General features: G+C 41.2%; 1 protein-coding gene across 1 annotated transcript in view; it reads left to right on the top strand.

Moving 5' to 3' along the window:
- LOC133506254 (potassium voltage-gated channel subfamily KQT member 5-like) overlaps positions 1-18,129 on the top strand; it is a 180,461-nt gene that overhangs the window by 118,771 nt on the left and 43,561 nt on the right. Inside the window, exons 7-11 of the mRNA XM_061830222.1 lie at positions 717-892; positions 12,267-12,392; positions 12,538-12,648; positions 13,708-13,803; positions 14,647-14,741. Coding sequence (XP_061686206.1) covers positions 717-892; positions 12,267-12,392; positions 12,538-12,648; positions 13,708-13,803; positions 14,647-14,741 — 604 coding nt within the window. The remainder of the gene's footprint in view (positions 1-716; positions 893-12,266; positions 12,393-12,537; positions 12,649-13,707; positions 13,804-14,646; positions 14,742-18,129) is intronic.

Genomic DNA, 18,129 nt, shown 5'->3' with positions numbered 1-18,129 from the left:
ATATGTTTCATCTTTCTTAATATCAAAATTTTTATCTTTCAATGTGACAAGGACCATATATTAGAAACACTTCTCGATGTGCTTCTGTTTTATGTCATTCAGATTTGTCGGGTGAGGCAGAAGCTGACCTTGCCACAATGTATGATACATACATTACATAATTACATTAAACACTGTGACTTAAAGAAAAACATCGCATTACAACCGCATCCTGCCACCAGTAATAATGATGCATTTAATACTGATTTCAACTTAAAGAAGTTATGCGTGCCTTATCAAAACGCTTTGAGGTACTTAACACCGAAGATGTTTTAGTGATGAATCTGAACATACACCACACACCAAATGATACTGGATATATGTATATATATATATATATATGAATGAGTGACCTGAAACTTACCATACTAATATGTCAACTGCAGATTTAAGATTGTTTAGGTTAGGGCTCGAATAAAGAATAACAATTAACCCTTCTGGCGTCATAAAATTTGAACAGATTGATGTAAGACGTGGGATGCCTTTTCTCTGCATCTGGTTGTCTGCCTATAAAGGTGATTCAGAGAGTGTCTTCACTTCATTCAGAGAATGTCTTCACTTCAAGTGTAAACACTGAAACTGTAGACTGTATTTTTTGTATTTGTAGGCAGTAGGTCAGAAATATTGCACAATTTATTGTACTATAAGAACTAAACATCCTTTTTTGTACCTTACAGACATTATAGTGCTGATTGCATCAGTTGCTGTGGTGTCAGCTGGTAGCCAGGGCAACATCTTTGCAACTTCAGTCCTTCGTAGCCTTCGTTTCCTACAGATCCTACGCATGGTGCGGATGGACCGGAGAGGGGGTACATGGAAGCTGTTGGGGTCTGTGGTCTATGCACACAGTAAGGTAGGCCAACCACAAACTAATTGCCAGATAGACGCTGGTTTCTTCTTCTACAAAATACAATAAAACAATAACAACGTGTGTGTTTGGGGGGGTGGTGGTTGCTGCTATAGTTGTGTGGCATGAATACTTATCATTGATGATCCACATAGTACTTTGTAAGTATGAATATTTTCAGCATGTGACAGAAAGGCGGCATGGTGAAGCAGCTGTAAAGTGTTGTCCTCACAGTTCTAAGTTGCAGGGTTCAATCCCGGCCCCGCCTTTGTGGAATTTGCATCTTCTCCCCGTGCCTGCATGGGTTTTCTCTGGGCACTCCGGTTTCCTCCCACATCCCAAAAACATGCAAGATTCATTGGAGAGTGTGATTGTGAGTGCAACTGGTGTCTGTCTCCGTGTGCCCTGCGATTGGTTGGCAACCTGTTCAGGGTGTAACCCTGCCTTCTGCCCGTTGACAGCTGGGATGGGCTCCAGCACTCCTGTGACCCTTGTGAGGATAAGCAGCTAAGAAAGTGGATGAATGGATGGGAGTGACAGATATTGTTTTAAACTAGTAAGACTTTTTTTTCTACTATATACTAAATGTAGTTTTACATGTTCTCCCTGTGGTTATGAGGGTTTTCTCCGGGTACTCCAGTTTCCTCCCACACCCCCAAAACCTGCATGGTAGGTTAATTGAAGACTCTAGACTGCCCATAGCTGTGAATGTGAGTGTGAATGTTTTTTTAATTTTTTGTCTGTGTTCAGGGTATAGCCCCTGCCTCTCAGCTGTGAAAGGTTTCAGCACACCCGCCAAGGATAAATGATACGGAAAATGGATGAATGACATTAAAATAATTCACACAAAATTGTGACATAATTTGAAATCTGACTGTAGTTTAAAGTACAATGAGCATCAACTGTCATCATTTTATTGTACACTGTGTTTACCTTTGGATACTTGATAATTCCTCTTGGTCTCTGCCCACCATTTTGACACGCACGCACACACACACACACACACACACACACACACACACACACACACACCACACACACACACACACACACACACACACACACACACACACACACACAACACACACACACACAGACGCACATGCACACACACACACCACACACACACACACGTACACACACGCATGCATGTGGGCACGCACATACAATCTTTTTACATGGATCAGCATGAACCCGTCATACAGAAGCCAAAGCTGAAAACAGTTTGTTACACTATTTTTTCCCTGGTATCAAGCTGCAAGGATGTGCAGCAAGAAAAGGTGATTAAGGATAGCGATGAAAATATGTTGACTGGTGCCAGTAGTGTGCTAAGTAGATGGAAGAGTACTTTGAGAAGTTAATGAATGAAGAAAATGGGAGAGAAGGTAGAGTAGAAGAGGCAAGCGTAAATGACCATGAAGTGGCAACAATTATTAAGGGAGAAGTTAAAAAGGCATTGAACAGAATTAAAAGTGGAAAGACAGCTGGACCTTGGTCAGGTGGCTGTGGAGTTTTTAACAAAATTATTCAATTGAATACTAGCGGGAAAGAAGATGCCAGAAGAATGGAAAAAAAGTGTGCTAGTCCCCGTTTTTTTTTTAGAACAAAGGCGATGTTCAGAACTGTGGAATTTACAGAGGAATAAAGCCATACAATGAAGATATGGGAAAGAGTAGTGGAGACTAGACTCAGGGTGGAAGTAAGTATCTGCGAGCAACAGTATGGTTTCCTGCCTAGAAAGAGCACCACAGATGCATTATTTGCCTTGAGGATGCTCGTGGAAAAGTACAGAGAAGGTCAGAAGGAGCTACGTTGTAACTTTGTAGACCTAGAGTAAATTTATGACAGACTACCAAGAGAGGAACTGTGGTTCTGCAAGCGCAAGTCTGGTATGTCGGAGAAATATGTTAGAATAGTACAGGACATTTATGAGGGCAGCAGAACAGCGATGAGATGTGCCGTAGGTTTGTCAGAAGAATTCAAGGTGGAGGTGGGACTGCACCAGGGTTCCCCGCTGAGCCCCTTCCTGTTTGCTGTAAGAATGGATAGGCTGACAGACGAGGTGAGATTGGAATCCCCTTGGACGATGATGTTCGCAGATTATATTGTGATCTGCAGTGAAAGCAGGGAGCGGGGGGAGGAACAATTAGAAAGATGGAGGTACGAACTTGAAAGGAGAGGAATGAAAATTAGCTGAAGTAAAACAGAATATATGTGCATAAATGAGAGGGGCGGAGGGGGATGATTGAAGCTCCAGGGAGAAGAGATAGCGAAGGTGGACGACTTCAAATACTTGGGGTCATCAATACAGAGCAATGGTGAGTGTGGTAAGGAAGTGAAGAAATGCGTCCAAGCGGGATGGAACAGTTGGCCAAAGGTGTCTGGTGTTCTATGTGAGACAAGAGTATCCGTTAGGATGAAGGGCAAAGTTTATAAAACAGTGGTGAGGCCGGCCATGATGTACGGATTAGAGACGTTGGTGCTGAAGAAACAACAGGAAGCATAACAAGAGATAGCATAAATGAAGATGCTGAGGTTCTCGCTTGGAGTGAACAGGTTGGATAGGATTAGAAATGAGCTCATTAGAGGGACAGCCAAAGTTGGATGTTTTGGAGACAACGTTAGAGAGAGCAGACTTAGATGGTTTGCACATGTTCAGAGACAAGAGAGCAAGTATATAGGTAGAAGGGTGCTGAGGATGGAGCTGCCAGGCAAAAGAGCGAGAGGAAGACCAAAGAAAAGGTTGATGGATGTTGCGAGGGGAAGACATGAGGACAGAGGGTGTTAAGAGAGGAGGATGCATGAGATAGGTTGAGATGGAAAAAGATGACATGCTCTGTCGATCCCTAACTGGACAAGCCAAAAAAAAAAAGAAGAAGAAGAAGTAGGTATCAAGCTGCAGCATCAAACTGAATAATCTTGGATGTAATTAAATATACTCTCTCCGGTCAATAATTGATATGCCCTCATTAGAGATATATGTACTTATCATGGCAATATTGGACATGCATAAACACCCACTTACTTGTATATTAATAGAATTATTCTAGAAGTTGCTCAATCTCTTTCATGTCCCGACTTGTACAATCACAAGAGGCCACAGATGGTTACTAGTCAATAATGACGTAAAAGGTAGAAATTTACGTTTCAGTACTCGTGAAAGTGACAGCACACAGAACAATTGGAGGGATCAAAGAGTGCATCTTGCTATAACAAATTTTATTCATTTTTTTAAAAATGATGAATGCCACATAAAAACCATAAAAACATCCAAGATGATGTTTAAACAACTGGAAGTAATAACTACATGTAGACTCTGGACACATTTGGTAGATCTCACTCTTGTAAGAGGATCGTTAAGACCATCCTAGAAACCACCAAAGCACATCTGTTATGAAATAGAACCCATGTGAGCACACATCCATTTTTATACCTTGATGCTTGACTTAAGTCTGCAGACGACCACATGAACAATGTAATTTGCTTCTCGAGGAGGATTTTGAGGGTCAGGTGTGACAAAGATGGGTTTTATAGCCACAATAACCAATAACCATGGTGGAGCATACTTACTCAACTGGGGTAAAACTGGGACATTGATCAAAGTTCTCAAAAATACGTTGATGAGAGATTATCCATTCATCCAGCCATCCATTTTCTGTACTGTTGATCCTTATTAGGGTTGGCAACAATACCTTTGTAATGTTTTTGCTTTCAGACTGAAGACTTGGCACTGCAAACACAAAACAGCGAGACAAAGGCTTCAGCAAAAACTACAACAAAAAGCTCAGGGGCCTCATTTATAACGACTTGCGTAGATTTCCTACTAAAACATGGCGTATCCTCAAATCCAATAAATGCCATAGGCGCAAAAATATCCAGATGTATGAATCTCTGCATATGCATGTATTCAAGCACATTTCCTTTTTATATCCCAATCACGTAGAAATGAGCGCACGTTACAGTAGTCGACCACTCTCTGTCCACACCCACATTTAAAATCACCATATTTAAATCGAGACTTTACTTTAGATCACAATCTCTGCATGACCAGAAAAACAAAAAGAAAATGAGCAAGGCAGTGAAAACAAGATTGTGAAGTTGAGACACTGTTCAAAGAAGTGGAGGCACGCAAGAAAATCTCATTTGGCATGGTGTCCTCCAGTGTGAACAACACGTGAAAGAGGAGTAAATGGGACGATGTGTGTGCAGCTGTCAGTGATGTGGATTGAAAACAGCACACACACGCTGAATTAAAAAAAAAAAACAAGACGTTAGACGTGAAGGGCCATGTGAAGCAGAGAACAACTGCCCACTCCCAAAGTGGGGCCAAAACAGACAGAAGAACAAGCATGGAAGGCCTCACCCTATTCGAGGGGAGAGTCGCTGCAATCATGGGAGAAACTCTGTCTCATGGGTGGTGGTAGGACATGTGGCTGACTGATTACTCCCAAGGTAAATAACGTGTATTTTCAGAAATCACAACAGACGTGTTCGCACAGTAACTTGGATTCAGCTCTATGACATAAAAGTTTACGCGTAAATTTTGTATATATGATATTTGTAATGAATCTGTAATGAAATCAAAGAGAAGCATGACATCATGTATTAAGGAGGAAATCAAAAAGTTTGACTCCTGTTTGATTACTCAGTTTATTATTTTATTACAAAGAAGAGGACATGCAGTCGCAGCCAGGTGCTACACTGAAAAAAAGTCCTTTGAATTTACTTAATGTTTGTTTTTACTTAACAAATCTACTTAATGTGTTAAAATTACTTCTTTTTTTTTTTAGCAGGTGAGGGGTTAATTATGTCATTTTAACAGAGTGCAATCACGTGCAACTAGTGTACATGTTCAAATTGGGTAAAATCAAAGAACTCTTTTTAATTCAGTGTACATTTTCGGGGGATTTGTCCACCATCCCCAGTGTCTCTGGTGTCACAGGACACAAAAGATTCATCCACCAGTTCTGGCGTCTCTTTGGCATCCCGAGCATCTCCAATGCAATTACGCTCCAACAACCAGCTGCTGATGCCCGTTCGACTGGCCATGTCCTCACCTGTGAACAATGATTAAAAGAGTCCCTTTATATTTACTTAATGTGAACATGTACATCGCTAGCACATGATTAAAATGACATAATGTACCCCTCTTCTCCTAAAAATATCATTTTAACACATTTGAATCATCTGCAATCAATGTTCAAATGAAGTAAATGCAAATGACTTTTTTTCAGTGCTCCATTTTTCATTGATATTTAAACATATGTCGTTGCTTTTTGTTTTCCACGATAACTCCATGATGTGGTCTGCCCAGTGTAGATGGAAATCTGGAAGCATGATGGAGCCATCGAGGACAGCCTGACAAAGCCATGTCCCTGTAAAGCACGGGGTGGAGGAACATCCCAAGTCTTTACTGGTCTTTGTCAGAAGATGCCACTTGTCCAATTTGTTGGGTAGAGAATGTACAAGTAGATTCATGAGGTGGATCAACAAGAACACCAAGCTGTATCTTCTCTTGTGGTGCTTCATTTGGATGCCGGCACGCTTCCCCTTCTTCTCCGTGCACCATAGACTGCAGCCCCCAACCCAGATTTGCAAAAATTAGTTAAAGGAAGTTGGGAAAGTAATTGAAAAAAAGTTCGGAGTAGACTCCTTTGTGTTTCGTAAGTCTTCCCTTGTTTAAGCGAGTTGTGTAATCTCTCCAAAGACAAATGAAAAACACAAAAAGATAGACAATATAAGAGAGCACATGAATGAGGCAATTCCACGAGGAGGTGTGTTTGTACATCTTTGTAATGTAACAAGTGAATTCTGAGTCTTTGCCTCTTTTACATTGTTGAAATCATAGTTGTCAAATGTTATCAGGCATGGATTGTTCGTCAGTGTTACTTGTTTCAAGCAAAGAACGAAAAGCTCCAGAAATGTACATAAGCCAGCCATGAAGTTGGCATGAGGCACCGCAGCCATCTCACTCTCGAAACATCTGAACTTTACCTTGAAAAAGAGCATATGCACATCTTTTAGCTACACAACTTTTGTACTCGTACATGAGACCCCAGATGTGCAGCAAATTTGAACCAAGCCATTGGTTGTTTGAGATATGCTATGCTTCTCACACAAAATATAAATGCATAAACATACACAGCTTGGATACTACTGATGGCTTTAACAGGGGCATAGTTGAGCTCCCCCTACCCCCACCCAACTTTCCAAATCAGTCACTTGTCCCCCTTACATCCAACACCACCCCTCATACACACACACACACACACAACACACACACACACAACACACACACACACACACACACACACACACACACACACACACACACACACACACACACTTTTACAACCATTAAAACAATTAAATTCATTTTTAACATGCCACTGCCCTTGAATATCTCATTGCTGGTGTCTTAGATAATCAATAACACAGACATCAGATGAGCCACAGACCTAAGATGTAAGAATGTTGTGCAAACCAGCTGCAAAAGGAAAAAAAAAACCTGAAAACATTTTTCCAAACAAGCAATGGAAGTTAAGCCAAAGGGTTGATCATATTAACAATTTCAACAAATTAAAAGGTAATGTACATATTAAGGTATAATGTGTATTTTGAACAGTCCCTTTAAATCAAAAGTTATGAGCATTTAAAAACACTTTATACATGTTATCAGGTAAAAGGTGTTATCTCTGAGACTGTTCACGCTCACATTTTCCGCTTGCTGAGAAACAATAGTGTGAATTAAAGCCCTCACGCCAAGAATAATGCAACGCTGTTACCTACAGTATTTTAGCTTGCTTGTATTGCTTGTATTGTAATGTTAGAAAAAAAAGTGCAATCATTAGTCTCTGCTTGGAATATATGCAAACTGTCAGATACCAGCCATAATGTTTTCAAACTTTCATACGCCAAGAAAAAGACTGCTTGTGTACTGCAATAAATACAACCCATGTTTTGAATTATGTATGGTAAATAAATGATCCAATTTAAAATTCACATTTTGTTGTTTACACTGTATTTCAATGTGTGAACTATTACCCATTTTGATGGACAAAAGAACATTTATATAAAGTCAGAACGAGTGATTTGGACTGATTCTTAATTTGCATTGTTATATTTATGTTCCCCTACATTTATTCTGCTTGAAAATCTATAGTATACAGTGCCGTAAAAAAGTATTTGATTTCTGTTTTTTTTGTTATTGCATATCTATCTCACAGAAAGTTTTTTAATCATCAAACAAATTTTAAGATCACTTTCACTTTCAATATCATTTTATTAAGGCACTAAAAAATCCTAAACCTTCTGACCTGCTGTAAAAAAAAAAAAAAAAACATTGCTCCACCCCACCCCACCGACCACTTATTAAATCACAAAGTCTCTGTGACTAACCACAAATTTGGGAAAGGTGAGTTAAATTTCATTAGCCACACCCAAACCTGATTCTGACCACACTTGCTGAATCATGAAAGCAGTTAAATAGAATCTGTCAGAGAAGGTGAAGTGGGCTACAAGATCCAACCTGTTCATTTCAAGTGAGAACCTCAGTATCTTCATTTCTGCCAGCTCCAGTTCTGCTTCCTGTTGATTCTTCAGAGCCACCGTCTCTAACCCGTACACCATGCTTCACCACTGTTTTTTAAACTTTGCCCTTCATCTTAAGGCTCCGTCACACGATGACATTCTGGTCAACGTCCTCTGAACATTTCAATTGTTCTATTTTTCAGTGTTCTCAAACACGGATGACACATGTGGCGTGTGATTAACGTGTGTCTAACGCATGACTTAAAGTATGTCTAACGCACGAAAAGCGTGTAACAGTGACCAAATAACGTACCCCTAAAAACTATTAGCGTGTGCAAACGAGTCATTGGGGTGCGACGAGCGATTTGTCAACGTAATACGAGTGTGTTGAGCGTGTGACCAATGGGTGAATCACGAAAGAAAAGCGTTTTGCTGGCATGTAATTTTTACAGTGGAACCGGCACTAAAACGTTGCAAAGTTCATAGGCACTTCAGTTGTTGTCGTGAGTTAGAACAGTGAGCATCATGCCGCCGAGAAGAAAAAAATTTAGGGCGCGGACTTCAGCAACTAGCGCTGCTAGTAAGAAAGCTATTCTTCTTTCATCACGAGCAATGTGTTTGGAGGAAAAACAACAGCAGGAGGAAGAGCACGTCCGCGAAGTCACGCACCATGTGACACCCCCTGGGGATCCCAAACACCTTGCAAACCCCAGTGAGGACGGTCCGACAAAGAGACAAAAGAAGCAGAGAAAGGATGCAGGATCCTGGACCGGGTTGTTGAGGATAGTCTGGTGGAGTTTTTCTGCGAAAACAAACTACTGCTTTCTGGATCTTCCATAGTAGGTGCTCTCTACTGTAGCTTAATATTAAATGGACCTTGCATTTACAAAGCATTGGTTTATATACCCATATGCATGGAAGTTCGGGAAACGCTCGAACGGCGGTCAATGGACACCAAATGATGTTCGTTTCACTTTGGTTACACGCTGTGTGCGCTAGGGGATTGTTCAGTGGGCATTGACAGGTTGCTAGTGAGTCGTTCACTGCAAAGCAAACGATTAAGTAACAACCAAGTAAAGCTAGAGTTACGATTGACTAACGATAGGGAAACGCGTGCTACGCTCGGCGAACCTTAGTAAAACGTTCAACGGATGTTCTTGAACGTTCTGCAGCGTTTAAAATTAAACGTTGATGAACGCTGGTCTCGGTGAGAACTTTTGTGCATGTTCAAAACTTTTTTTACGGACCGGCGTTCTCCGCCGATTCCCAGCGATCATTGACGTTCACTGGCATGGAAACAACGCTACTCTGGAGCTATCCCGGCGACCATGGGCGACTACCAACGTTTGCTCAAACGTTATAGGACGCTGGCCAGAACGTCATGGTGTGACGGGGCCATTAGGGGATACTCTTCTGTCACATAGAACACCAGACACCTTCCGCCAACTGTTCCATCCTGCTTGGACCCGTTTCTTCACTTCCTTACCACAGTTACCATTGCTCTGGTGTACGTCGCTATATGCCTCTTGTTTAGCCTTCGCCACCTCTACTTTTGTCCTAAGTAGCATCTCAATGTATTCCTTTTGCCTGTCCTCAGTCCTCTCAGTGTCCCACTTCTTCTTCACTAATCTCTTTCCTTGTATGACTTCCTATATTTTGGGGTTCCACCACCAGGTCTCCTTCTCCCCTTTCATACCAGAAGACACACCAAGTACTCTCCTTCCTGTCTCTCTGATCACCTTGGCTGTAGTAGTCCAGTCTTCCAGGAGCTCCTCCTATCCATCGAGAGCCTGTCTCACCCCTTTCCGGAATGCCGCACAGCATTATTCCTTTCTCAGCTTCCATCACCTGGTTCTCTGCTCTACCTTTGTCTTCTTATTTTTCCTACCCACCACCAGTCGTCCTACACACCACCATCCTGTGTTGTCGAGCTACACTCTCCTCTACCACTACTTTACAGTCAGTAACCTCCTTCAGATTACATCGTCTGCATAAAATATAATCCACCTGCGTGGTTCTACCACCACTCTTGTAGGTCACTATATGTTCCTGCCTCTTCTGGAAAAAAGTGTTCACTACTGCCATTTCCATCCTTTTTGCAAAGTCCACCACCATCTGTCCCTCAAACTTCCTTTCCGGATGCCATACATACCCATCACTTCTTCATTGCCCCTGTTTCCTTCACCAACATGTCCATTACAATCTGCACCAATCACAACTCTCTCTCTGTCTGGGATGATCAGAGCTACTTCATCTAGTTCCTTCCAGAATATCACTTTCAACTCTCGGTCACATCCTAGCTCTGGGGCATAGCTGCTCATCACATTATACATAACACCCTCAATTTAAAATTTCACCCTCATCACTCTATTTGATACTCTTTTCACCACCAAGACATGCTTAGTCAGCTCTTCCTTTGAAATGACCCCCACTCCATTTCTCTTCCAATCAACACCATGGTAAAATAATTTAAACCCTGTTCCTAAACTAGCCTTACTACTTTTCCACCTGGTCTCTTGGATGCACAATACATCAAACTTTCTCCTAATCATCATTTCAATCCACTCTTGACCATTTCCTGTCATAGTCCCAACATTCAACATTCAAAGTCCCTACATTCAGTTGTAGGATCTGTGGCTTCTTCTTCTTCTGCTGACCAAGCCTCTTTCCTCCTCTTCGCCCCACAATAACTGAATTTCCACTGACACCCTAGAGGTTAATGGAGCCATGGGCAGGCGTTGTTCACCCAAGACATGACCGATCCGTATGGGATTTGTTTAATGAACGCTCATATGTGTTTGGCACAGTTTTACACCGGATGCCCTTCCTGATGCAAAAACAGCTGCATTTATCCGGGTTTGGGACCGGCCTACAGATTGCTCTGGCTTGTACCCCCCATAGGGCTGCAGATAGTCAAATAAAGACAATCAAATAAACAAAGTCAACACACAAGGTACACATTCACATACTACCTAGGCTAAGTTAAAGTAAGGGTCCAAAGTCATATGAAGATAGAAGAAAAAGAGAAATAAAAGAGATTCAAACCACAATGTCCCCACAGTGTTTCACATGGCAGGAGCGAAGAAAGTTGAAGTTGAGAGTTTGTATCCATTTGTCCAGCGTCCTCTGAGTCCTCACAATTCTCATTGTAGTTTTCCTCCTTGTGATTCAATGTAGGCCTCTTAATCATTAGCTCCTCGCTAGCATTAGCTCATCACTAGCATTAGCTCGTCACAAGCCTTTGCTCATCGTTGGTTATTTAATTTCACTCTCATTGGATGGTTAGTGCCTCAGCCTCAGAAACGGGCAAAGCCGCTCCCTGGTTGCTGGATAATTGCATATGTTGAGAGTTTGCTCGGCTTCAGAGGATTTTCAGATTCCCACATTCTGTAAGTTTGGAAATTACAGGGTTATGACTGTTTGATTCAGAGTTTGTCAGAAAATTGGCAAAATTGCAGAGTAATCCTTTCTGATGTCCTTGATTATAATTTTTTTGCTCAAAAGGTACTTGTTTCCTTTCGTATCTGAAATAATTTCAATCTGAAAGGCTGAAATCAGAGCATTTAGGCTTCAGAAAATAAAACATAACAAAGAAAATGGTTCAATTCTTTTCACTTACTTTCCATTTTTTTGTGAAATAAACTTGCTGGTAAGATCCAGGTTTCACTGAATTTATGTGTTCAGTGTCACTATTGAAATTTTTCCTCATTGCTTTTTTTTTAACTTTAATCAGTGTTTTTACAATTTCAGTGTTTACTTCTGTCAGTATGAAGCAGCGTGACACTAGTTAAATGATGGCTATGCCCCATTTAACATGGTGCCCCGAATGCCTACTGATCTTTGCCCACAGGAACTGGTTACTGCTTGGTACATTGGTTTCTTGGTTCTCATCTTCGCTTCATTCCTCGTCTACCTTGTGGAGAATAAATTCAACAAGGAGTTCGCCACATATGCTGATGCCTTGTGGTGGGGTACGGTGAGTTTTGAGGAAGAACTTTTTCCAGGACTGTATAAAAATTTATTTTTACACATAATAGGCTATGAAAGTATTCTATCTCATAACTACCAACTTGCAGATGAGTACTGTATTACTTTTACAAATCAGAAAGATCTTTTCACAGATCACGCTTACAACCATTGGCTATGGGGACAAGACACCAAAGACATGGACAGGAAGGATGCTGTCTGCAGGGTTTGCGCTGCTGGGGATCTCTTTCTTTGCCTTACCTGCAGTAAGTACAAACTTTTCAATGGATCCTTTTTTTTTTAATGGCTGCTCTTAGAGCTCTTAGAGATGCCATTTATTTGAATATGAATTTTATTCCACAAATGAATGACACGGTGAAACAATTGGTTAGAGCGTTTGCTTGAAATTTCTGAAGTCTGCGATTCAAACCAATATGGGGTTTGTAAGTTCTCCCCATGCCTGCATGGGTTTTCTCCAGACAATCCGGTTTCTTCCCACATCCCAAAAACATCCATCGGTGACTCTAAATTGCTCTCAAGTGTGATTTTGAGTGTGAATGGTTGTTTGTTTCCATCTGCCCTCCGATTGGCTGGCAACCAGTTGATGGTGTAGCCCGCCTCCTGCCCAAATACAGGTGGGACAGGCTCCAGCGGATTAACGGCTCAGATAACTGATGGATGTATGGATGGATGGATGGATGGATAGATGGATGGATGGATGAAAGCCACTCTACTTCGAGAATGACTTCTGGCTCGAGCATCTGATGATCTGTTTAATTCGTACGGATGTAGAATTCGAGCTCAAATGATAAAAGAGCTGAGTGCTCATCAGACATCTTAACCCATTACTAGAACATTGACATATTTGACCTGATTTGAAAAATACACCTCTTTGAAATTGTGTTACACTGTGGAGAAGAGTTCCCTTCATAAATACTGTAACTCAAGGGACTATATTGTAACAAGGTAATGTGGCCCAAAACCATTCAGGACGAGTGGACCAATAATCCACACACCTCAGTCAATAAAATGATCAATGCTTTGATTGTAAAGTTTAAATTTTGGCTCTGATAAAGCATTTATTGTAAATAAACATCAACATTTAAAAGTGATCTTTTAGTGTCCAAGCTCAAGCTATGCATAGCTTTGTTATTTCTCGTCCTCCAGGGTACAGGACAAAGGAGACAATGTCACCTAAAGACATTGTAAAATCTTAACAGGGCACCTTTTACATATTCTATGTTTAGTTCAAATAATAAAAAAATGATTATGGTTATAACTTGAGTTAAAGCACTGGCTCACAAAATGCCTTCCTTTCGCACTAGGGTATTTTGGGCTCAGGTTTTGCCCTGAAGGTTCAAGAGCAGCACAGACAGAAGCACTTTGAAAAGAGGAGAAACCCTGCAGCTTACCTCATACAGGTAAATTTAATGTGTATAAATCACATCCTAATGTGGCAAACATGAATGTTGCTGTTATTCAAAACAGCACAGTATGCTACTATTGTCATTTTCCATTCTCACTTTAATCTCTGTGGACTCTTGCTAATTCTGATTTAATTAGATAAAGGTCTTTGCATGTATAGTGATTACAATCTCAAATGATCTGGGAGGTTGTTTGTTTTTTTTCCCACGATGCTCGCATCTAGAAACATGTTGCTGTCATTTCTGTCTTGTATGCTTCATGTATTTCCTTCATCCTCAGAAGTGCATCTAATTTTCAATCATGTATTCTCTGACAATTTTATGTTGTCCTCTCCATATACTGTGAAGTATTCCCCCCTTATTTTCTTCTGACCCTCCCAGACTTTACCCATATGCGTCCTCGTCATCGTCTTGCACAGTGGCACTTGCAATACTTTATATTCCATTCCTGCCATGTTATAGTCCTTCTTTTCCGACCGTCACTGTGTCATCCTGTCCATTCACGTGTTGTACCAGGCTGTGTGGCATTATTACTCCACAGACAGCACCAGGCTATACCTGGATGCCACATGGCGGCACTATGAGAGCCTCCTGCCCTCCCACAGGCATGTATTCATGCCTGACCTCTGCTCCAAGCCAAGACGTGTGACACCCATGTTAGTGTTTTCACTAATGAACTTTTTCTTGTTTTCTTTTCCATCTTCCTCATTTCTTCCTCTTCTTTGTCTCTGCACTCTCCATTTTGAATTTATTTTCACTATTGTTATGGGTCTTGTCTCTGTACTTTCTTCTCTGCCTTCTTTTTTTTCTCCATCTTGGTTTTGTGTATTCTGCATGCAGTGTGTTTGGCGTAGTTATGCGGCTGATGAACACTCGGTTTCCATTGCTACCTGGAAGCCTCACTTGAAGGTGTTGCATACCTGCAGCCCTACAAAGTAGGTACAATTATGCCAACTGTTGCCTGTATTTGGTCACACACACACACACACACACACACACACACACACACACACACACCACACACACACACACACACACACAAATGACATTAAAATTGATTTCACACAATTAAAAGCACATGTAAATCCTGGCCTGGGGGCCAGATCTGGTCCACCACATGATTTTTGTGCAATTTGTAAATCTCAATTTCAGTAATTCTTGCTCAAATCTGAACCAAACTATGTTCTTGTCATTTGTAATACAATCACAAACATGATAAGATAATGAAATATTGCTGTTGTAATCTGTACCAAATGTTGTTATTGTCATTTGTAATACAATCATAATGAATGATAGGATGATGAAATATTGCAAGCATTTTTGTTACCAAACCTCTTTTAATAATAATAATCTTTTGACTGATATAGCACTTTTCAAGGGATTTAAAGACAATTGTATGCATTCTTCATTCAATCCAGAGTCACACCCTCATGGTGTTAAGGCACTGTGAAAAAATTAAGTATTTGAACGCCCTGCTATATTGCAAGTTCTCCCACTTAGAAATCAATGAGGCGTCTTAAGTTTTCATTGTAGTTGCATGTCCCTTGTGAGAGAGATAACCTACAAAGAAAAATCCAGAAATCACAATGCATGATTTTTTAACAATTTATTTGTGTGATACAGCTGCAAATAACTATTTGACCACCTGTCCATCAGTTCGAATTCTGACCCTCAAAGACCTGTTAGTCCGCCTTTAAAACTTCACCTCCACTCCATGTATCCTGAATCAGATGCACCTGTATGAGGTCGTTACCTGCATAAAGACACCTATCCACTCGATATAATCAGTACGACTCAAACTTGTAACATGGCCAAGACCAAAGAGCTGTCGGAAGATACCAAAGACAAAGTTGTACAACTCCACACGGCTGGAAAGGGCTTCGGAGAAACTGCCAAGCAGCTTGGTGAAAAAAGGTCCACTGTTGGCACAATCATTAGAAAATGGAAGAAGCTAAACATGACGGTCAATCTCAATCAGAGTGGAGCCCCATCCAAGATATCACCTCAGGGGGTCTCAATGATCCTTAGAAAGGTGAGGAATCAGCCCAGGACTACCCGACAGGACTTGGTCAATGACCTGAAAAGAGCTGGGACCACCGTTTCCAAGGTGACTGTTGATAATACCCAAAGACATCATGGTTTGAAATTGTGCATGGCACGGAAGGTGATTAAACCAGCACATGTCAAGGCCCATCTTAAGTTTGCCAATGACCATTTGGATGATACAGAGGAGTCCTGGGAGAACGTTTTGTGGTCAGATGAGACCAAAATGGAACTTCATACAGTAATTCCACTAACCGTGTTTGGAGGAGGAGGAATAATGAGTTCCATCCCAAGAACACCATCCATACTGTGAAGCATGGGGGTAGTAGCATCATGCTTTGGGTGTGTTTTTCTGCACATGGGACAGGACGACTGCACTGTATTATGGAGAGGATGACCGCGGCCATGAATTGTGAGATTTTGAGGAACAACCGCTTTCCCTCAGTCAGAGCATTGAAGATGGGTCGTGGCTGGTTCTTTCAACATGACAATGACGCAAAGCAACCAGCCAGGAAAACCAAGGAGTGGCTCCGTAAGAAGCATATCAAGGTTCTGGCGTGGCCTAGCGAGTCTCCAGACCTAAACCCAATGGAAAATCTTTGAAGCGAGCTGAAACTCCATGTTTCTCAGCGACAGCCCAGTAACCTGTCTGGTCTAGAGAAGATCTGTGTGGAGGAGTGGGCAAAAATCCCTCCTGTGGTGTGTGTGCAAACCTGGTGAACAACTACAGGAAACATTTACCTCTGTAATTGCAAACAAAGGCTAGTGTACCAAATATTAACATTGGTTTACACAAATACTTATTTGCAGCTGTTATCACACATATAAATCATTAAAAAAATCATACATTGTGATTTCTGGATTTTTCTTTTTAGATTGTCTCTCTCACAGTGGGCATTTACCTCCAATGCAAATTTCAGACCCCTCCATGATTTCTAAGTGGGAGAAATTGCAATATAGCTGGGTGTTCAAATACTCATTACTGTATTATTGTAAACACAGCTGCTCTGGGGCAATTTGATGGAAACATGGCTGCCATTCTACCCCACTGGCTCTTCCTGCCACCCACAAACATCCAGTTACATTCGTTTACATTCAATATATGTTAACTGTCTTGCCCAGGGACGCAAAGTTGACAAGCGTTCAGGCAGGGCTACAACCCAGTGACCCTTAGTGGTTGCTGCGTACAGTTACCTTTGCACCACGCCACTCCACCCTATAGTCATTTGAACACGAGTTGAACAAACTATTATCCATCACTTTTGACTTCAAAATTAGTTGTTGTAATAAAATATGTATATGGTTTGAGATCGGCAACAGGGTGGTAAAACTGGTTTGATCAATGGCCTCAGAGTTCCGAGGACCGGGGTTTGAATCCCTGTGTGGAGTTTGCATGTTCTCCACGTGCCTGCGTAGGTTTTCTCTGGGCACTCTGGATTCTTCGCACATCCCCCAAACATGCAACATTAAGTGGACACTCTAAATTCCCCCTAGGTGTGATTGTGACTGCAACTGTTGTCTGTCCTGAAATTGCCCTGAAATTGAGTGGCAACCAGTTCAGGGTGGGCACTGCCTCCCGCAACCCTTGTGAGGAAAAGCGACTCAGAAAATCGGTGGATGGATGGATATTTGTATAGGTTTTGGTCAAAAGTGAATTCACGTAGTGGACTGCAGTGACCAGCTTAAAAATTTCTAAATTGAGAAAAAAATATTGATTTTGCAAAGATGAATGAAGTTCTAGTCTTTGTATGTATGTATGTCCAGTGCTTAATAAATGTATTCCCTTTATTTTTTGTCTTTCTGTAATGGTTAATTCACCAGTATGTGGATATAGTTAACTAAAACGATAATGTTAACACTCGAACATATCTTCTACATAATATACATTTAAAACACAGTGAAGAAGATTGTTCCTATTTGTATGTATGTACCGTATGTATGTATGTATGTATGTATGTCTATATGAGGACTGCACGATAATTTGTTTAAGCATCGTCATCATGGTGCACAATATTTACATCGCAATTGGTCGCAATATACAGTAAATTAACTGTAACATTGAACGTTACTAGCAGAGGGACCTGTTAGGACAAAAAATCAAGAGCCAATCCCAATTCCACATTTCAGCCCTTCCCCTTCATTGTATCCCTTCCATTTATCTCTTCATTCTAAGGGCTTCCACTTCATTCTAAGGGCTAAATTGAAGAGTATATGGCATGAGAATATTCCCATATATGAAACTTGGGATGACATATCGTCACCCCTCAACTCCTGCTGGCT

This window comes from Syngnathoides biaculeatus, chromosome 9, assembly GCF_019802595.1.
Source record: "Syngnathoides biaculeatus isolate LvHL_M chromosome 9, ASM1980259v1, whole genome shotgun sequence".
NCBI classification, from domain to species: domain Eukaryota; kingdom Metazoa; phylum Chordata; class Actinopteri; order Syngnathiformes; family Syngnathidae; genus Syngnathoides; species Syngnathoides biaculeatus.
The sequence above is the reverse complement of the archived record's forward strand: the minus strand, read 5'-3'. Positions and strand labels throughout refer to the sequence as shown.